Source organism: Eptesicus fuscus, chromosome 7 (genome assembly GCF_027574615.1).
Source record: "Eptesicus fuscus isolate TK198812 chromosome 7, DD_ASM_mEF_20220401, whole genome shotgun sequence".
NCBI classification, from domain to species: domain Eukaryota; kingdom Metazoa; phylum Chordata; class Mammalia; order Chiroptera; family Vespertilionidae; genus Eptesicus; species Eptesicus fuscus.
In genome coordinates, this window is record NC_072479.1 from 69,225,810 (window position 1) to 69,248,385 (window position 22,576).

A 22,576-nucleotide genomic window follows, 5' to 3' on the forward strand; every position below is an offset into this window, starting at 1 on the left:
TGGGTACAATGTGTATTTATTTGTAAGAGGAAACAGAAGATCTCAATGAGGAAGAACATATGTTTCTGAGACTGCATCTGTGCAAAAAAAGTACATAGTCCTTAAAGTCGTACTAAGAAAAAAACAACTACCGTATTAAAAAAAAAAAACAACAACAACACAAAATCTTTTATTTCACGCATGTCCTCTTGGCACAATTCCCTGCTGCTTTTTCTGCCTGACCCAACAATTCTTTCTCACCCTCAGGTCCAGGAAAACCACGAAATGTTTTGAACCGTCTGGCATAGCCTGACTTACCCAGGTTAGTACTCACGTGGGGATCCCAGCGGCAAACCTTAGCCCTAGAAGAGACGTGACTCTTCAGGGATCACCTGCCCGGGGCGCTACGCAGTGGAGGTGAAATCATCCTCTGAGGGCTGGGCAGAGGCCCAGCAAGGAAACTCAAGTTGGGCGCCGCCCTGGCAGGTAGCAACCTAGGTGATCTGGAGTGCGCGCGACCACCAGGTGTCCCACTCGCCAGGTGTCCCCGCCGGCCGCCGGCCCCGCCCCCGCTCGCGGGCCCAGTGCGCCTGCCTGGCGGGAGCCGCGCCCCCTCCCCCTGGGAGGTTGGGCTCCGGGGCTCCCTTGGCCTTGCTCCCCTCCGGCCTCCCACCGGCGCTGGGGGCGGGGCCGGCGGCGGGGCGGGGCGGGGCCGGGGCGGCGGGGCGGGGCGGGGCTCGCACCAATGCCCCCGGCTCGTGGGCAGCTGCTGCTTCACCCGCAGATCGCGCAGCAGGCGAGCGGCTCGGTCCCGTCCTTCGGTCCCATGGCAGCCCCCGGCTCCCCCGCGGAATGCGGCTACATCCGGACGGTCCTGGGCCAGCAGATCCTGGGGCAGCTGGACAGCTCCAGCCTGGCTCTGCCCTCCGAGGCCAAGCTGAAGCTGGCGGGGAGCAGCGGCCGCGGCGGCCAGGCGGCCAAGAGCCTGCGGATCCAGGAGCAGGTGCAGCAGACCCTGGCCCGGAAGGGCCGCAGCTTCGTGGGCAACGGTGAGTGGAGCCCGCCACCCCCCCCCCCTTGCATCGCTCCGACCCCCCTCTTTCTCACCCCTCACCCCGTTGCTTCGACTCCCCGCCTCCTGAGGGTGCGGGACCTGGTATCCTGCCCACCTGTTGCTCCCGGTCCCTTTGTACGAGGCGGCGCGACTCAGGACTCAGACCGGCTCACTTGGGCAAAGCAGTCTTTTCTAAAATAACCTCCCACTCGGCTTTGTCCTGTATGTGTCAACGTGTATTAAATGCACAAATATATCTCTGTGAAAGAATTCAGTCTAAGATTTTTACTTCTTCCTTAACCGGCTCGCCTCGCCGTCCTCCTCCTGCCCCCCCCCCCCCCTCCGCCCAGGGGTCTTAATGGGGAGGCCCCGGGAGTCTGTAAACACTCTGACATGCTATGCTATGCAGCAAGTCCAGAGGATCATTTTTCTAGGGGAAAGCGCCCCTCGGTTTTATTAGTTTTTAAAAAGAGTCTAAGGCCGCAAGGAATATTGTGAAAAAGAAAACCTGAAAGTACTGGCGCTCCTACAAACTGTACATTGGGGTGGCGGTGCCTCGCCCAGGTACTTCGGGGCGCCCCACCCAGGGTACTGCGCCAGCGGTTGATCTAGGAAGTGAAAAAATTGGGAAGGAGGCTTTGGGCCAGGAACAGCCAGCACCCCGCGGGGGGGAGATGGGGGGAGGAAAGGGACTTTGGCCCGGCCAGCCGCAGCACCCACACCCACACCCCCTCAGCCTCTCAGAGGCGAAAGGGGTTGTTTTTTTAAAAGTAAAACACTGTATCAGTAATTGATAGTCAGGGGAGATGGAAGGTGAAGAAGATGGCAAACTAGTTCTACAAATTAGAAAACATGAAATATTTTCTCCTCTGCTAAAATCAAGTGATCGAAGCTACACAGTCCCATTTTTATTAGTTGTGTGTGTTTTTTTTTTTCATTGTAAAAGTATTATAAAGGGTTATTATAGAAAAGAGAACAGGAAAGGAATTGAACAATTAAGTTGGGATTTTCCTGCAATGTTGAACTGTTTCTCTAGTAAATAACTCGGCAATGGCAAATGGAGAACACATTAGGAAAAAGAAAAACGCTTGCAGGTCGGACTAGAAATTTAAAATAGCAGACCCTGGGAGGCCATATAGTTTTCAATTCGTGTAAAAGGATCCTAAAGGATCAGGCAGTCAATATTTACATATTTTAAAGGTAAACAGATGTTTGATGATTATAGTTAATGTAACTGAGTGCCTACTATGTGTCAAGAATTGGACTATATGGTTTATGTTCATTGTATTATGTATGTCCCCCACCTCCCACCCCCCAAAAAGATAATCTTGTTAGATAAGCCTTTTAATCCCCATTGTACAAATGAAGGCACTAAGCAGTTAGGTAAGACTCAAGTTCCCACAGATAGTAAGCAGCAAAACTGATATTTAAGCTAACAAGCCCGAATTTTTAAACTACTCATCAGTTATATGGTTAAGCTTGTTGGTTATTAATACAGAGTAGGATCTCTATCAGACACTAAGTTCCCTCCCATTTTTCCTTAAATAAAACTGAGGTGGTTCTGAGAGAGTGGGCGGTGTAGATAACACAGAATTGCCACAGTGCATGGAAAAAAAACTAAATTTATGTTTAGGAGGCTGACTAATGGCTTCAGGATAGCTGAGGCCAGTTGTTGGCCAGTGGAGTCACTGCACCCCTGTAGTCTGTGCAGGTCCCGTGCTGGCTGCACTAGAACCGCTCTAGCTTCTGCTTGGAGACACAGGGACGCGCATGAGATCATCCGCACCCTCTGAGAGTGGCTAGCCGGAAGTAACAGGACGTCAACTGTTCAGTAAGTCTGAGGAATAAATAGAGAAGGAAAGGGAGCTTTGCTGAGCATCTAGTATGTGCCTATCCCTATTTAAAAATACGTTTGCATTTTATTATATCCCTAAAACAATTATGTAAGATAGACATGAGGAGTCATTTCACATATGTAGAATGTGTTGGTCTCTCCACATTCATTGGACGCTTAGTCTCAAACCCACACATGATCTGTCTCTCCTCTCTACAACGTGATGAATTCATGTTGTTTCGTGAATTCAAGAACTATCAAATGAGTCTGTTCTTCATGAAGGGCACTGAATGAAACATAGGCTCTGCTTGCTTTAAAGCAAGGAGTTTAAGGTCTGAAGAAGGAAACCTACCTCTGGAAAAAAAATGTATCAAATAAAACATGGTAAGTGATGCTAAAAAAAGAGCAGCTAGTACATTATGGAGTTTGGAAGGATGAATTAGACCACTGACTGAAGGGAATTTTGAGGAGCTGCTTGGAAGAATTGGGATTTTAGGTCCCCCAAAATTCAGTGGGATTGGACACAGGTTGCTGGAGAGAACATTTTAGGCGGGAATAGCAGGAATGTGGCATAGTTCACATAGTTGATACGGTAGAGAAAAGTGCACTGTCATGATACTCCTGCTCTAATGCTAAGGGCAACTGGCTGAGTGGCTCTTCAAACTAAGGAACAAAGTGTTTGAAATATTTTGTTTGCAATGGGAGCTTCCCAGCAAGCTGAAATGCACTCAGCAACCTACACAGAAGTGCAAGTCAGGCAGAGAGATAAGGCAGCAAACACCTACTGACTTGAAAGCCTCAGCTTTCCGAAACTCAAAATAAGTAATCCACTTGAGAGGAATTTAACATGAACGTGCCGTGAACAATTACCAGAGGTGGTTCAAGTGTGTTGTTTAATCCACGTTCCTTGAAAAGGTCTGGGGGCTCTTGATGGTTGTGAGTATTGCATTTATTATTTCCGTATTACTGTCATGTCTCTGTGGTTGAAACAGACAAGCAATTGTTGAAACAGTGCTGGCCTGGATAGAATCCTGTATCAACACAAGAAATTCTGGGAAGAAATGACCCTGGTGTTGACTGTTGTTAGTTCCACGGGCCCTGGAGAATTCTGAATTGTTGACATACCTGTAAGATTGAGGCAGCAGATAATCTGCTGAAAAACATGAGCTATATGGGGCTGATCTGTTGATAAATACCCTGCAAGGATCGTTAACCCAGTCAGTTTCTCTCTAGTCCCTTAATATTGGTGGGTGGTTTTCGCTGTAAATCACTCTAACTTGAGTTGTTATTTAAAACGGTGCTGAAGGCTTTTAAAGTTAGCTGTAACTCATGGGGGTGGAGGCAGAGGGGCAGAGGTGTACAGCAGCATTGTGAAATGAGTCTATTGTAGGGAGTTTTTTAAATTCTTTTATAAAAGTCACAGAGAAGACATTTAAGGATTGCAAGTATTAGCAAAGGGGAAATTTTTAAATGTCCATGTCCTAGTTATTACACTTTGGAAATACTACCACTTTACATATTACATTGTCCCCCCTGGGTGCCAATGTAGGAAGAAAGTCATGTTTTAAAGTGCTGTCTGTGATACTTATAAAACACAGTGAACAACAGTATCTTAATAAAATTTGCAACTTCTTTCAAATTTTACCATAAAAACTTGAGGCGTGCCATTTACTTAGATGGTTTCCCTAACCAATATCTTTTGCATATCTGGCCTCAGGGGGAATTCTGGAGAAAGGACTGAAAACTGGCTAAGGCAGCAAAAAGGCCATGGATAGGTGTTACTGGGGGGAGGGGAAGTTAGACACTGTTCAAATCCTGTACGAATTCTTTTATTGCCAAAAAGGAATTCCAGGAATGAAGCAATTCTGGAAGGGAAGTGACTAGTCATTCTGAAGGTAGGAGAGATTAAGAGAGGGGAGAAAAAAAAAAAAAAGAGTTCAGTGATGGGGTGGTAAGGTCATGGCCATGCTGCTCTGAATGAAAAGTGTTGGTAGTGCCACCTGATTTAATGTACCTCCATGTCTGCCTAATATCACCCATGGGTGACCTTTTGTCCAGTGTCTAACAAATTGCTTGCAGAGAATTTTTTTTACAAGTCTTTTTTTTTTAATTCTTCTGATTATAATTAGTCAAAGAAAATAGAATGCTAAGACAATGCTGATTACAAAAAATGAGCTCTTCACCCCTAGAAATGGTGAGAACACATCTTTTGTGGGTCAGGCAGGGTCTGGTAGAGAGGTTTCAGAATCAATGGAACAGTGTGTGATTATAAAAGTTCCTTGCCTATGTGTCACAGATAAGATACAGGAAATTACCTTAAAGAGAAGAAGACTGTTCACTCTGGCGTTTTCAAAGGCTCCATTAATGTTATCTATGCCCTGTGCTACTGGTTCCAATCACAGGAACACAGGGTAGCTCACTTGAATTAGATATTCTAGGTATGTGTTGTTCACATTAGCTCATTCTCCTGAAGTGTTGTTTTGGATATCAACTGTAAATGGTTTTCCCATATAATAAATTAAGGCTACACATATTTATATTATTTTCTCTCCAAGTATTTAACATTGATTTTACACTCAAATTGAATTTCTGGTCTGGTCAACAAAAATTATTGGCAACTTAGCAGTGATAATAATGAAATATAATAACAAAAATGTTGCTAAGACCTCTGGTATTTAAAAATCAGACTTGATTAATGTGACTAATAATAATATAATTTGGTTCTATCTCAGATAACATTCAGGAATTTTAAGTTATACAGATCTGAGATTAATGTTTTCCAGCTATTTTGCATGTACACAAATATGTGAAGACAGAAGCACCATACTTCTCCTGGGGAAGTAAACAGTCAAAGACAGTGCAAGTGGGATAGACAACATTAGGAAAAAAGTTAATCTTTGTATTAGAATGAGCCATCTCACTCCCCTGCCTTATTAGGGAAAGAATAGTAATAGAATTTCAGGACCTCTTCCAATGGAAATATTAAGAAATCTATTATATATCTCTGTGTAATGCAGTTAATGATGATTGGATGATTGGATATTGGACATAAAAACAGTTGTTATGTTCTTAAATTCTTAAAGATGAGCTAGGGAACCCAATATATAGCCTTAGAGAAAAATGCATATTTACAAAAAAAAAAAAGAAAACACAATCGCCACTACCATTAAAATAATTCACATATTTATATTCTTGGAATAATCAGCTTTAGGCTTTAACAACATTAATTGGCCAAAGCATGTTGACCAGATTTCAGCCATTCCTTTATTTTCAGAAGGAAATATTGCTCATTAGAAGTTTAGTAAATTATTCCCACTAAATCTTAAATCTCAGTAATACATCCATGGGATGGGGTTGAGAAGGATCACATCAGAATCATTGTATCTTGATTACCTTTTTTTCTTTGAAGGAAACAAACAGGAACTTTTCTTGAGAGATAATAGGAAGTTATTGTAGACAACCAAAATATTACAGATAAATAAACAAGCCACACAGAGAAGAGAATGAGAGTAAATATATATTGTCCAGATGTCTAACTAACCTTGCCAAAATGAGCATAGTCAGCTTTCCTAGTCACTCAGGAAGAAAGTCTGCCTACATTTGGGAGAAATTTTTCTTCCCTATATGTTTCCAGAATGACAGAGAAACAGTAGAAAATATTTGAGTATCTTACATGTACTCCAAGGCAAAAACACACAAGCAACCACTTTCCTCACATTTTGGTTCCATGGTGGCAAGCCACAGGATAGATGTCAGCCTAAAGCATTACGTGTAAACTAAATTGTGTGACTAGCAAATTTTGAATGGACAGGAAATATGACTCATCAACAATTAACTTGTCAAGTGCTAATGCAGGACTGTACTAGACATGGAAGTAAAGGACATGAGTCTTCATGTTGAGGAGGTAAAAAATTACTGGAAAGATAAGGTAACCTCTTCCTGTTTTAGTCTGGCCTCACTCCAATCCATTCTGCCTATAGCTACTAGAGTAAATTTTCTAAAGTCTCATCGAATCATCTTCTGATTTATTATCCTTCTGATTCATTTTCTTGCTGTTATCTGCAGGAGTAAAATCCTCATTCAACATGGCATTCCAAAGTCTTCATGATCTAATGCCTGCAACTCCTCAACTGTCATCCTATCACCACTACTCCCACGGCCCACCAAACAAACATGTGCATTTATCTTAAATGGTGTTCTTACTCCTACCCCTACCCCACTCCTCCCTCCCTTTTCTGGGCCTGGTTAACTCTTGCAAGCCCCTCAAAACGTGGTTCAGTCATGTCCTCCAGGGGCAGCCTTCCCTCACCCCTCCTCCACCTCACAGTATAGAAGGAGATTTTTAACTACAAGTTAAAGATTTGGTCATTATGAGTCACAGAAGATGTTTTAGCAGGGGAGAAACATGGGAAATGCAAGGGTTTTCTGTAACCACACTTGGCAGATTTAGTGGATTTAAAGGAGAAGGGATAGAAATTATGAAAATCAGTTGGAAGGGTAAAGGTTAGCCCTGGCAATTGAGAAGCTATAGAAATATGATGACTTAAGACCCATTACAAAACCTGTAGTGAGTTATATAAAGAAAAAAAAACTTTTCATTTGTGAGTTCCAAAAATTCATCTTTTTGACGGTTGCATCATTGTGAGAGTATAATGTGATACTTGTCATTGCCGTTCTAAAGTAATCATTATGGGGATATCTCAGCAAGTGAATTGGTAGGAACGCCAAAGGAGACAAATTACAGGAATTAAGAGATTTAGACATTTCCAGGCTGTAGCAATTTAGTACTTCGCCAGTGCTAAGTTACCAGTTTATAATGACAAATTCTATAATCACATATTCTGGCTACTCAAACAAAATACATTTATAGCCACCAGCACGATAAAGGGCCTTTTTAATATGTATTTTTTGTAGTTATCTATAGCAGTAATTTGAAATTGGCCCCAAAATGCCATGAACTGATACATCAGAGGATAACCTCCAACTGCTTAGGGGGCTCCTGAAAAGTAAGGACTTTGAGTGGCTGGTTGGTATGTCCATTGACTAGTCACAGAGTGGCACCTGGAGCATGTGGCCCATTCTCCCAGAGAGCTGGTCTGTCCCTGGCATAGTCAACTTTGTTGGGAGGCAGCTATGCTCACCACTATGCCACCAATGCCGACGCCTGGTAGACTCACCTTAGTAAGAAATCATTGGCAGTACTATCCAGGTGTACCCCCGCTACACTGAATTGTTTCTTAGGGTTGATTATGTGAGCGGTGTTAACTGTAATGAGAATGACACAATAATCACTACTGCACACATTTTGTTAATTTCTCAATAACGTGAAACATTATTAGACTTTGATGTGCTTTAAAACATCTTTTCACCATTGTTTTTGAAACCAACAACTTCTACTATTTTTCCAGCCTGAGCTAGTACCTACCTGAGTTATATGCAGTGTGTGAAATGGTTGCATATCTGGTCATTTTTCTTATAAAGCAAGAAAAGAAGATAAAGGAAGTTAGTTTGCTTTTTTAATATAAGTCTGGGGAAAAGAATCCTGTGTTATATGCCCTCACAGACAAACGAAAATGTGTCACCAACTCGGAGAGTCCTGATAATATGGTTCTTGATGGGTCCTAACGTATTTCATATTCTCTTTTAAGTTACTGGTAAATAACTTTAAGGAACCACAGAAATATGAATTGCTATACAGATTTCTTCTAGTAAGTTTCAAGATGCCGTGTCTTACCTGTAATGGCATGCCCCCAATTTTCCTCTAATGGAAGAAGGGAAATATTTGTAAGGTAGGCAGAGAAAGAGCGCTGTTGTTCCCCAGAGGTTCCTGTAGAAAGACCAAGTGCCAGAGGTGATAGCGTTCAGACTTCCAAGTTCTCTTTCCATTGTGAATCCACACTGTGAAGGCACCTGCTTGTGAGCACAATTAAATGTAGCATTTATTTATTTATTATTTTTTTAAATATATTTTTATTGATTTCAGAGAGGAAGAAAGGGAGAGAGAGAGACAGAAACATCAATGATGAAAGAGAATCATTGATCAGCTGCCTCCTGCAGGCACCACACTGGGGATCGAGCCCACAACCCGGGCATGTGCCCTGACCAGGAATCAAACCTTGACCTTCTGGTTCATAGGTCAGTGCTCAACCACTGAGCCATGCCAGCCAGGCTAAGTGTAGCATTTAAATTAATACCAGCAGTGAATGCTGACTGATTTCTATGATTACATGTTTCCCCCCAAATCAATACACGGCCTTTATTGCCTCTTTAAAAATCAAGATAAGTCTGAAGAATCACCTGACATCTTGTTGTTTCTATAGTTGGACAACGTAGATCTCATTTATCAGCCTGCTGGCCTGTTCCTTTTTCAGAAACATAGATACCATCCAAATATTTCTGATATCCTTTTTTTTTTTTTAATGTTGTGGCTTGTTGAATCAAATCAGCTGAATTTTATACAAGTTTAGTGTCAGCTCCTTAAAAAATTAATCCATCTTTCTGGGCTTGAGGTGCTGAACAAGCAATGCCTGACCTCATCCGAACCCTGCAGATGTATTTTTCACCCAAGAAATTGTGGGTTTCAACAAGAGAACCATTCTCTGAATAACAATGTTGGTGGGGAATTGAGCGTACACAGACCTCATCTTGTAACGGAAGCCTGGTGTAACACTCTTGTTCACGTTCTGTACAGGACAGCAGATAGTGCAAATGGTAGCCATCATTTGTCAACCCAGAACCTATTTTCCCCCCAAGGGAACTGAGTTCTACATTTATGTGATTGAAGTCCCTCCACTGGGTGCCTTTGGGTTCCTTCACAATACCTGTGCGTCCCTTCCTAGTGATGTTGACATTTTCTGGAATGTCAACAGTCTGATTGCTGAGAATGGTCTTCATCTTCTCAATAGATGTGGCAAAAGATGTGGTATACACTTACCAATTACCTGTTTTCCTAAGAATTTCTTGTCCTCCCATCTCTGTACCTTCTCCTTTTAGAGCTCAGTGTGAACCAAGCAAATTAGTTTTTAACCAGGCTCAGAGGGTGCTAGACGCTTGAAAGAAAAGATGCTGTGCTGACTATGAATGCTATTCTCTTCTCTAATAGAATATTATCTAAAGGGTTTGTTTCCTTGTTTGTTTAGCAATTCCCTGTCATCTAGTTACCTTAAGGGAAGCTGTAGTTGATTTTTTAAATCTGCCCAGATATAAGTAATGGTATCAAAATAGAGACTTCTCAATGTGGTTTCATAAATGTATTTGATTTAACCAATTAGGTAATAAAACTGCTCACAAAACCCACAAAGAAAAAAAGGCCATGGAAATCAACTCATTTTTTAACCCTAAAATAATCCATTATTTTGGATAATGCATAGGTGACCAGAAATCAAGATATTTTCCCACCAGCTGTTTGGGTATAGTATATCCCTCAGATTAGCATTCAGACTAGGAAAGAAAGAGAATTACATTGTCCTGTAAGATCTACTACACCTCTGCCATCTTCTGAGCAATTTGGAATCCTTCCATCAAAACCAGCCCTCCCTTAGCCTACTCCTCCAGCCCCAGCCCTCTCCCGCCCCAGCCCTCTCCCGCCCCACCCCTACAATTGCTTTGACCAGAATTGCTTCCTATTTGAGGAAGGTGGAGTTTAAAGTTGTTCTGTAACTGCTTCCTTTATTTCCCTTAAAGTGGGTTCCATAAAATGTCCATGGTGTTCTTAGAAGAAAAGGTTTGGATAATATTGCCTGAGTTAATATTAATTTGAAATATTCCCTATAAATCATTACCTCCTTTTTGGAAACACCAAAAATACATAATGCACGGTGCAAGTGAAATGAATGGCAAAAAACCCCCACTATAATGTTGTTCTGATCCTCAGTGGCCGGGTTAATCAAAAATAGCCTATTTGACTGTGTGTGGTGGACACACAATGCAATATACAAATCATGTATCATAGAGATATACAATTGAAACCTATATGATCCCATTAACCAGTGTCACCCAATAAATTTAATGAGAAAAAAGAAAAAAAATAACCAGAAAATAATAAAAGCTCTGAGGTACAATACAATATAAAGCTTGCATACTAGCTTATTTCTCCTTCTAGGACAAATTAATTGAAGAAAAAGTGTGAAAAAATAAATTTTTGTGATCCAAATTCTGTTTTAAAAACCATGCCTCATTTTTGCATGTTGCTTTACATTTTCAAAGCATTTGAATGAATGCTTTCTCAGGTAAACCTCTTTCTCAGCAACTCTGTTAGTAGCTGGAATTGAGGGAAACTGAGGCAGCTCAGTGATTTGACCAGACACACAGAAAGCAGTAGAGTGGAGGCTCCAGACCAAGTCCACAGATTTCTTTGGTTGAGGGAAGATACCCACCTCCTTTTGTGAAGTAAATGAATCCTTTGAAATATAGCCACACGCTCATTTTCCATGTTAGAAAATGTGGGTTTTCAGGTTGGATATATTTAAAGCAGGGTGCGCCTGTATGTAGAGTATGTTTTTGTTTGCTCTCGTTTCTATTTTTGGAGACTAATTCCTGGCTGAATTATTTTATCTGTCCCATAGTCATTATTATGGTATATAATATTTTATCCTCTGATTGAACAGAAAATAATGATTTGCCTTAAAGAGATTAGTTTCCATCCTGATTAATATTTATCTTTTAAGAAAAAATTCCACCTTGTTCAAAATTTCTTTAAAAATCTTAGAACACAGCTGCGAATTCACCTTTAATCCACTATACTGATCTCAAACGCATGACTACCTAGGCAAATTAATCTGCATTATTTGTCGTTTGAGATTGGCCTTTTAACCAGAGAAACCATCCTTTGTGCCAGCCTGCAGCTTGAATATCAGGAATCACAACTTCTCTGGAAAAGGAAGAGAGTTTGTGGTTTAAAGATCCAATCTTATTTTATTCCTGTTACCAACCCCGTTGTAGATACGCTGGGAACCAGTAAACTGGTTTCAGTTCATTCATCTGAAAACTCAAGGAGAAGCTTCCTTATAAGGACTTGTGTCCGCAAGTAAAGAACTAATGTTTACAGAGTATTTTGAGTTGCTCAGGAAAAGGTTCTAGAGCAGGAGTGGGGAGCGTCTGGCCCAAGGGCCTTATAAGATCTGCCCTGCCAAGGCGTTAGGGGGTAGTTAATTAAATGTTTGACCAAATATAGCAGGCTAATTTTTAAGTTGATAATTTTGTATGGCCTCTGAAGGATGTTATAAATACCCAAATGGCCCTTGGCAGAAAAAAGGTTCCCCACCCCTGTTCTAGAGGAAGGAGAATGGTCGTTTTTGGTTTTTATATCAAAAACGAGGATGATAATCCCTTCAAGGCTTTCATATTTCACAATTCTAGAAAAGCCGCCATGCACTTAAACAGAGATCAGTGGAAAGGAGGAACCCAGAGTTCAAACCTGATATTAAATCTCTTCGCAATTTAAAGCAGGTGATTTGTTTCCCTGTTTATCAAGGGAAATGATAATAGCTGGCTCTGCATCACCGAATATCGAAAAGAAATACATAAAATAATTTGAGCTTCTGAAAGAAAAGTAATATTGAAATGTAAGGAGTTCATATAAATTGCTTTTAAATGCCTTACACCCCCCAGCAACAATGTGAGTTAAACTTCTTACTTCAACAGGCCGGCTTGTAAAGCTCAATGATTAGCTATTTTGACAGGCTATACTGTTTCCCTGGGTCCTGCTCAAAGATTCTTACACATTTTAAAAATCTTTGCAGGAATCTTAGCTTGAAGATGCAAATAGCCCTCTAACCCCCCAGTAACTGTTTATGAATATCTACTTGTTCCTGGACACTGCAGGGATCCCAGGCTAGAGGGACCCATTGAAGAAATGTTGAATTCCTAAATCCCTTTCATCATCTGCCATTTTAGCATAGAGTAACAGGAATTAATTGTTCTGGCAGCCATCCATATATGCCATTAGGATTTTCCCATTCTGGCTTGTCCCTGCCTTTCATATCTTTAGTTTTCATACAGTGTAAAATTCTGAACATGGATAACCCTGAACTACTTTTTTATTAAAGTAATAAATTTAGTTTCTTATATATCAACTGACCAATAATTTTCTTCCTCGCCATAACCTCTGTAGAAAAGGCTTCTGTTTTATTGGAGGGGGCACAGTTTAAGCACTCCCCCGCTCCCGCTCCCCCCACCCCCTCACCACACCCCACTGCTGAGGACTCCCCGGTTCCCAGGCCCTTCAGAATTAGAGCCAGCATATTCCCTGGACCTGCTCAGTTAGCCTCCTTTCACACACCAGCAGGACCCTTGCATCCCTGTCTCCCTGAAAGTCTGGGATGGATTTGGGGTGGGGGTGGAGGACAGAAGGAACGGTGAGGTGGGGAGGGGGGGCGGGGGGGCAGCGTTGGTAACTCGGGGCAGCCTGAGCAGGAGCCAGAGGTAGGCATTGAGAGCTCCGTCCTAAGGCCACTCACAACCTTTGCTCTGGGGTCTTAGAAAAGATTCCTTTCCCTCATTCACTGTCCCAGTTTCAGGCATTTTCTGTCATTGAGGTTATAAGTTAAGGGGCTACTTGACCTTTTACTATCCTTTGTGGAGAAATCAGCTCCCTAGAAATCAGGCCTGGCTTACCTCAACTTCTCTGGTCTTGGGAGTGACATTTACAAACCTGCACTGCCTCCCCCAGGACCCCTTGAGGCCTAAAACTTGTTTACCAGCCAGATTGTTTAGCTCCAGGAAATAAGACACATGTACACGCACGTTTTGGGATGGATTCATTCTTCTTGGTGCTCTCATACCACAACAATCTCCATTCCCGCCTCCCTCAAAATAACTTGTGAATCTACCTCTGAAATGCTGACTTTATAACAATGTATTGGAAAAGTATGTTGGTGTGTTCCAATTGTATTGGAAAGAAAAATCTGGGCTAAAATTAGGGAATCAGAAATTTCCTAGGTTTTAGAGATCTTCGATTATTTTGACCAGCTTGTGTGTGTGTGTGTGTGTGTGTGAGAGAGAGAGAGAGAGAGAGAGAGAGAGAGAGAGAGAGAGAGAGAGATAAGGCAGCAGGAGATTATAAAGAAACAGATAACAAGATGGGAGAAGGATCAAGTTGTAGAAGAGGGTGACAACACTGTCTTCCACCGCCCGCTCCTCGGGGGAGTGCTTTCAGAGACACACACATCAGCTGAGAGTCCCTGTAGGCCCCCAGGACTGAGCAGGAAAGGCTGTGCTCACAGCAGAGTGGCCTGGCTGTTAGATCACCAAACTAAGAATGAGCCAACCCAGCTCATTCCAAAAATGGACTCATTTGTAGGGCAGAGGCTGGTTTCCTCTCCTGCCTCACTCTCACATGGCCAAATACCTCTCCCCCAACCCCCCCAGGCTGGGTCTTTTGAAGCGGGTCCTTGTTTTCTTTGACCACACTGAGCCACCTTGTTGTTTAAACAAGCTATCTTATCTAGTATTGTTGAGTCACCCTTATATTTATTGCCTACACCTATGCCTTCTCAGGTAGCTTCTGGGGTCCTGCCCTGGGAATAGAGTTCTCTGACTTAAGAAGCTGAACTTTTTTTTTTATTTTTTCAAGTATATTTTTATTGATTTCAGAGAGGAAGGGAGAGGGAAAGAAAGAAACATCAATGATGAGAATCATTGATTAGCTGCCTCCTGCACACCCCCTTCTGGGGATGAAGTACACAACCCGGGCATGTGCCCAGACTGGGAATGGAACTGTGACCTCCTGGTTCATAGATCCAGGCTCAACCACAGAGCCACACCAGCCAGGCCCAGAAGCTGAATTTTTATAATATAGACCAGTGGTCGGCACACTGCGGCTCATGAGCCACATGCGGCTCTTTGGCCCCTTGAGTGTGGCTCTTCCACAAAATATCACGTGCGGGCACGCACGTACAGTGCGATTGAAAACTTCGTGGCCCATGCGCAGAAGTCGGTTTTCGGCTCTCAAAAGAAATTTCAATCGTTGTACTGTTGATATTTGGCTCTGTTGACTAATGAGTTTGCCAATCACTGGTATAGACCCACCTAAGCCAATAAATGATTCCCAGATTTCTCAGTATTGTAACAAACAGACACGTCTTTTATATTTGTGAAAATTTCTTCTCCCCTTTCTTTGCTTTTCTTTAAAATATTTAATTATATACTTTACTTTTAATTCAACTTTTATTTTGAAAAGCTTGTAGATAATGCTGTGATAACCTTTCATCATTTGCTACATCCAAGGATAATGTTAAACCAGCACGGAAAAACACTAATATAAATCTAATACTTGTTTTGGGCCTTAATACTTACACTTAAAATATGCTCCTGTTATACAGTGCTTAACTATTTTATCTTAATGTACGTGCTTGATTGCAGGGAATCTTCACCGAGCCAGCAGTGTTCCTGAGTATGTCTACAACCTGCACTTGGTGGAAAATGACTTTGCTGGCGGGCATTCCCCTGCTCCTAAAACCTATGACAGGCTCAAGGTAGGATGCCAAAGAATGCGACACTAGTTGTCAGAAACATTGTTCATCTGCCCTAGATTAGTTTTTAATGTTGCCTTTCCGCCACACTGCTATTTCCTAAATGAATTATGAGACGATTGATTTTTGCGTGGACACTGTAGAAAACTGGAAATTTAAACGGCATCAAATCCCGGTGCAAAGGACTCGTCAAGCCCGGTTAACCAAGCCTTGTTTAAAAGCAGATTTTACCCAGAAAGGGCCCAACTTCTCCAGGTGATTCAGAGACAGGGACACCTTGGGTAAGAGCCCCCGGAATAGTCGGTCTTCAACAGAGATGGACACTGGCTTAAGCCTCATGTCATCTTTCTCTCTCTCTCTCTCTCCCTCGTGCAGTCAGGCGTACCCACGGCGTACGAAGGTCGCTGGGGGAGAGGCACCGCGCAGTACAGCTCCCAGAAGTCCGTGGAAGACAGATCCCTGAGGCAGCCCCTGCGGAGGCTGGAGATTTCCCCAGACAGCAGCCCCGAGAGGGTGCGGTACTCACACAGCGAGTACCAGTACAGCCAGCGGAGCCAGGCCGGCCACACGCTGCGGCACCGCGACAGCCTGCGGTCCACCCTCCTGCCGCCGCCCCGCTACGCCCGCTCCGAAATCCTGGGCTTCACCGCGGGGCCCGTGAGCAGGCGGCGCTACTACGACACGTACCACCACCGGCAGGTCCAGTCCGGCTCGGTGAACGACTCCGTGTTCGACGGCGCCCCTCCGAACCCCGTGGTGCGGGCGTACCCCCGGCCCGGGACCAGCCACAGCATGAGCAACCTCCTGGAGAAAGAGAACTACCTGACGGCAGGGGCGGCCCTGGGGCAGGTCCGGCCGCTGCTGCCCCTGCAGCCCGCCACGCAGAGCCGGGCCGCCCGGGCCTCCTGGCACCAGAGCTCCTTCCACAGCACGCGCACCGTGAGGGACGCCGCGCCCGGCGTGGCTGTGGATTCGGGCGGGAGGAGGACGCACCTGACCATGACCGCGGGCCAGGTGGCTGCAGGAAGTGGGGCCGTGCTGGCGGAGAGAGCCGTTTTCGCCGACGCCCAGCTCAGGTGAGGCCCCTTCTCAGTCTGCGGTTCCCACCGCCCGCAGGCTGAGCTGGCACTTCCGAGGGGCCGCAGAGAAAGGTGTCCAGAGATCAGTGACTCCAGGAACGATTTTGCAGGCAGCTGCCAATTGACGGATTAGCCTCTTTACCTCGGGGACAGAGGCCAGGCTACCTGCTCATTAAGGCAGCTTTGGAGGGAAATGTGATAATGAGTCCATCTGTTACAGTTCCAAATTGGATGCTGGCTGAAGGGTTGTGGCTGCCGCTCAGCTGACTGAGCGCTAACTCCAGTAGACCAGGAAATGGATAATTGCATGCATATTGTTGAAATTAAGGAAGGAAAAAGGCTGTTCCAGGTGCTGAGTGAACCTCAAATGCTATTTTTTTTAAATATATATTTTATTGATTTTTTTACAGAGAGGAAGGGAGAGGGATAGAGAGCCAGAAACATCGATGAGAGAGAAACATCGACCGGCTGCCTCCTACACACCCCCCACCGGGGATGTGCCCGCAACCAATGTACATGCCCTTGACCGGAATCGAACCCGGGACCCTTCAGTCCACAGGCCGACGCTCTATCCACTGAGCCAAACCGGTTTCGGCTCAAATGCTATTTTGATAACTACTCCCACAGAAAGACTGATTGCTAATCAAGGCAGCTAATTTTTAGATGGCTCCTTCCTTTAGTACCCGATACGTTTTTGTTCTAAAGAATGTTTTTAATTTAAAAAATTATTGATTGATTGATTGAGAGAGAGAGAGAGAGAGAGGGAAACATTGATTTGCTGTTCCACTTATTGATGCATTCATTGATGGATTCTTATATGTGCCCTGACCAGGGAAAGAAACCACAACCTTGGCATTCGGTGCTCTAACCAACTGAGCTACCCAGCAAGGGATACTCTTTTAGTCAGTGATTTGGAGGGTATTTTTTGGCAATACCAAATAATTTTAAAAATTGAATTTTCAAAGTTATTCCTCTGCCTGTCTTACTTTGGCTTGACTAACCTTACTTTGGAACTAAATCCTATTCAAGTTTAATGCTGGGGCACAAATGTTATAAACTGAGGAGAAAGTTACAAAGAGAAAGGTTTAAGAAATGGATGGATGATTAAGTTACTAGGTCCAGAAATAATGATGTATCATTAAGGTAAAACATTAAATATATGATTTTTGTTTGAGTTCTAATGTTGCTTAGTGGAAGTTGTCACCTTTAATTAACACTTTAAGTGACATGGTACAGTAAAATCGTTGACTATGCAGGTACTGCTGATAGAAGATGATAGGGATAGCCTAAACTTAAAGCAGGAAATAGTTTTTATAAAGCAAAATTCTGCATGAGACTTCAATTCTGCATCTGATTTCTTGTAGAAAGCAGATCTTTGTCAATATAGACACACTTAAAGAGAAGAAAAATGCATGAGATAATTATGGAAAGAAAAAGCTGATTAAGGCTTTCAAATGGCTAATTCAAAATGTATTGAATGCCTACTATCCTATATAATAAAGATGTAATATGCAAATGGTCGTTACGCTGTGAAGCATAACGACCGACCACGTAATGACCGGATCACGGATCAGCAGGAGGGTGGGGCAGCGAGCTACAAGCAGGCAGCAGTGGAGAGCTACAGGAGGGGGCAGGGCAGCAAGCTATGAGGGAACAGGGTGGGGTGGAGGGAGCTACAGGAGCGTGGGACAGTGGGTGGAGAGCTACAGGAGGGTGGCAGCAAGCTACTGGCTACAAGCAGGTGGGGGAGAGCTACAGGAGGGGGCAGGGCAGCAAGCTATGAGGGGGGCAGGGGGAGCTACAGGAGGGCGGGGCTGCGGGCAGAGAGCTACTGGAGGGTGGCAGCGAGCTACTGTCAAGCTACTGGTGCACAGATTCATGCGCAGGGCTACTAGCATTCCAAGATTTGTGCTAGGTACAATTTTAATGAAATGATTTTACCAATAACAGAGCTATCATGCCATATCCTCCAGCACCTGGCATTCTCTTTCTTCACCCCTGTGCCCCATGCTCCTTAAGCCACCCTGTCACTTCCCAGTCTCTCATCAACCCACTGCAATATGGTGTTGCTCCTGCCCTTTGACTGCCTTATTGCTACACGAGAAGTACACACATATCAGTCCTTTACAGTACTCAGCTTCTGGGCAGCATCTGACCACTGCCTGGGAAATTCTCTCTTCCCCAGGTTTTCAGGCACCAGCCTCTCCTGGTTTTTCATTGCAGACATTTCTTCTTAGTTTTCTAAGAAAAGACTTTTCTGCATGCCCAAAGAAGTCATCTTTGGTAATCTTTCTCTTCCAAGTTTTGATGCTCTTCCAGAGAGGCCCCGAGTACTACACTTATATCCTGTGATTCCCAAAGTTTTATTTTTACCTATGTTCTCTATCCTGAGCTCTAGATTTGTATATGCAGGGTGGGGCAAAAGTAGGCTTTCAGTTGCAAGTACACGAAACACAGAGTTTATTCTTATATTCTTATTTATTAACTAGAGGCCCAGTGCACGAAATTCGTGCCCGGCTATGGTCTCTAGGCCTGGCCTGCGATCAGGGCCATCTTCTCCGGCTGCCCACAGCCAGCCCTGCCCCCCTGCCGTCACTCACCCCCAGTTCCTCATTCACCATCAGGCAATCGGAGCCTGCTGGCAGAGGCGGGGAACAGAGAGGTCGGCCGTTCCTGCCCACTCGTTGGCCCCACCCTCACCGCAGGTCACCCTCTGTGTGTGGGGCAACCAGCAGGGCGGGGGCTTTGGCCTGGCACCACCGCATCCCCCGCCACCCACCCCTGGTTCCCCATTTGCCATCAGGCGATGGGAGCCTGACGGCTGGGGAAAGGGACCCAGAGGTAGTCAGTGCGCTTCATAGTGACTAGTCCAGCAGTCTTTCTGGTTGTTCCACCATTAGGGTCAATTTGCATATTACCCTTTTATTATATAGGATTATTATATTATTTTCCATACAAACAACTGTAAGCTTACTTTTGCCCCACCCTGTATTTCCAGTAACCTCCTGGACATCCCCAAGTCAGTATATCCCAAACTAAATTTATCGGCTTTTCCCAACCTTCTACTCCTAACCATCTCCTCATACTACTAGTAAATCTTGCTGTTTACAAACCTACAAGTCATTCTTATCTTCTCCCTCCACAATCACTTATTACCAACTAGAAGCCTGGTGCACGAAACTCATAAATGGGGAGGGTCCCCTCAGCCCAGCCTGCATCCTCTCCAATCCAGGACATCCCTCTCACAATCCTGAACTGCTGGCTCCTAATCGCTCACCTGCCTACCTGCCTGGTCGCCCCTAACTGCTCCCCCCATGCTGGCCTTATCACCCCTCACTGCCTCTGCATGCTGGCCTGATCACCCCCAACTGCCTCCTCCCTGCCAGCCTGGTCGCTCCTAACTGTCCCCTCCACTAGCCTGGTCACCCCTTACTGCCCCCCTTGCTGGCCTGGTTGTCCCCAACTGCACCCCCCCCCCACCAGCCTGGTCACCCCTAGCTGCCCCCCTGCCAGCCTGGTCGCTCCTAACTGCCCCCTCCACTAGCCTGGTCACCCCTTACTGCCCCTCCTGCTGGCCTGGTCGCCCCCAACTGCCCCCCCCCTGCTGGCCTGGTCGCCCCCAACTGCCCCCCCCCCCCCGCTGGCCTGGTTGCCCCTCACGCCCCTACCCCCTCTCCCCCCGCCGGCCTGGTCACCCCACGCAGCCTGCTATTCAGTCGTTTGGTCGTCCCTCACTAACCCCCCCTGCCGTCCTGGTCGCCCCCTGCAGCCTGCTTGTTCAATTGTTTGGTTGTTCCTCACTAACCCCCCTGCCAGTCTGGTTGTAGGCAGCCATCTTTGTGAGGGCATGACAGTCAATTTGCATATTACCTCTTTATTATATAGGATCATATTTTTATCTCCTTAATGGGCCTTAAATGTTTACTCTTCTTTCCATCTCCGTGGCATAGGTCTGTCTGTCTCTGATCCTGCTCACTCAGAACCATTCTCTAGGACTGTTAAATTAAGCTTCCCAAATCTGATTATTTCTCTCTCTAGTTCATAACCTTTCCATAATCCCACCAAGTTTTCCTGCCTTTCAGCATGGCACATAAGGCCCATGTTTTCCCCTGCTTATCACTCCAGTCTCATCTTTCTAATCTTCATCCTTTGTAACTACCCTCCCCACACCACCCCCACATAGTACTCAAACCACTGGGAACCTCTTTTATTTCCCTTAATGGAAGATATTCATGCATATATTTCCTTTCTTCCTCCATCTATCTACCTTAGCTACCTAGCTACTTACCTACCTGTCATCCCTTTTCCCCCAGTAGCTCTGATTTTGCCTGGCTTAGCTCAGACACACCTTTTCCCTGACCACTCCCCTCTCAGTCTAGTCTAGGTGCACTGTGTGGCTGTCTCTACCAGAATAATATATTATGGTTATCTATTTACTTACCTGCCCTCCCTCTAGACTTTGAGCTTCTTGTGAGTGTGTCTTATCTTTATATTCTCAGCACCCTAAAACAGAGGTAGGTCCATAATAGTCACTATGTAAATGTATGGTAAGAGAATGAAGGAATTAAAGAAGGGAGAAATGAAATATAAACTCTTTCCATCTAGGTTCTTTTGTTACCCAAATTCTGGAAGAAGTATTAACCACAGTATTTCAGGTCATTGTTTTAACAAATAGGGTACATTTTATTAAAATAATTATATTTCAAAGAAGAGAAGGAACACTTGGGATTAAGAAATATAAAATAAAGGAAAAGACATCTATTGACTAGAGGCTCAGTGCACGAAATTCTGGCATGGGTATAGTCCCTAGGCCTGGCCTGCGATCAGGGCCATCTTCCCCAGCTGCCTGCAGCTGGCCCCACCCCTTGCCACCACCCATGCCTGGTTCTCTGTTCGCCATCGGGTGATCAGAGCCTGCCGGCTGGGGGAAGAGACTGAGAAGTCGGCTGTTCCCACCTGCTTGCCAACCCCACCCCCGCCTCAGGTCACCATCTGTGTGTGGGCTGACTGGTGGGGCGAGGGCCTTGGCCTGGCGCCACCCGTGTCCCCTGCCACCCACCCCCGGTTCCCTGTTCGCCATCAGGTGATGGGAGCCTGCCGGCCGGGGTAAGAGACCAAGAGATGGTCAGTGCACCTCATAGTGACTGGTCGAGCGGTCGTTCTGGTCATTCTGCCATTAGGGTCAATTTGCATATTACCCTTTTATTATATAGGATGATTCCTAAAGTTGCCATCCTAGAGATCAGAAACCATAGAAAGAAACTCTCTTTGAAAATGTTGCTCTCTACGGAAAAGCAGAGATATTGCCTATAATGAGGCAAATAGGTGATCAAGGTGCTGTGCATGCCTGACTCTCTTCCCTGCTTTGGTGTGCCCCTGGCTCATGTCAGTCAGTGTCTCAGGCTGTCCCCTGTGAGTCCCGCCACTGGGCATGCTCTCCTTTGTGTTGCCTCGCATTTCAAACCTACCCAGCCCCTACCCTATTAATTAATCTTTATTGTTGAAAGTATTGCAGATGTCCCCCATTCTCCCCCATTGATCCCCTCCACCCCGCACCCGTCTTCGAAGGTGTAGCCCTATCCTAGTACCTAGGAACCAGCATGTGCAGCAGGGCTGTGCTGTTAGCTAGTAGGGACACTGGTTGCTGAGGGATTGCACACTTTAAAAAGTATTGTTTGTTATTTATTGCTAAATAGTTCATATTCTGACCAGGGATATTTTTGCACTGCCTCCTCTTAGATTTTTCATTTATATTGACATCATTTTAACATATTCACTAATATATTGAAAAGACTCAGTTCTAGAAAGTATGTTCAGGGGATAGTGCGTCCAGGAACAACTGCTCTTCCTGATCCCCTCTTCCATTCCCAAGTCCCAATTCTGCAGGTTTTAGGAAGTGCTTGAATGAGGATGAGGAGGGAGGAAAAGAGGAAGGGAGGGAGGGAGGGAGGGAGGGAGGGAGGGAGGGAGGGAGGGAAGGAGGGAGGAGAAAGAAGGGGTTGGAAGGGAGGAGTGCTGTAGGAGAATAGAGGAGGAAAGGAATAGCTCTAGCTGGGAATAGGTACATAAGAAAGATTTCACAGCAGTGAGGCTATTTGGGTTGAATCTTGAAGAACAGCTAAGAATTAGGTAGAAGGGTGGGCTTTCTAGAGAAATCAGA

General features: G+C 44.8%; 1 protein-coding gene across 2 annotated transcripts in view; it reads left to right on the forward strand.

The window, feature by feature from the left end:
- Nucleotides 1-790: 790 nt before the first annotated feature.
- The window catches only part of PKP2 (plakophilin 2), an 81,270-nt gene continuing 59,484 nt past the window's right edge, over nucleotides 791-22,576 (forward strand). The window contains exons 1-3 of one of the 2 annotated variants that reach the window (XM_008140548.3): nucleotides 791-1,028; nucleotides 15,228-15,340; nucleotides 15,713-16,413. In XM_008140548.3, the coding sequence (XP_008138770.2) occupies nucleotides 806-1,028; nucleotides 15,228-15,340; nucleotides 15,713-16,413 (1,037 nt within the window). In that variant the 5' untranslated portion in view covers nucleotides 791-805. The remainder of the gene's footprint in view (nucleotides 1,029-15,227; nucleotides 15,341-15,712; nucleotides 16,414-22,576) is intronic. The other variant, XM_054718480.1, reaches the window with a different exon arrangement.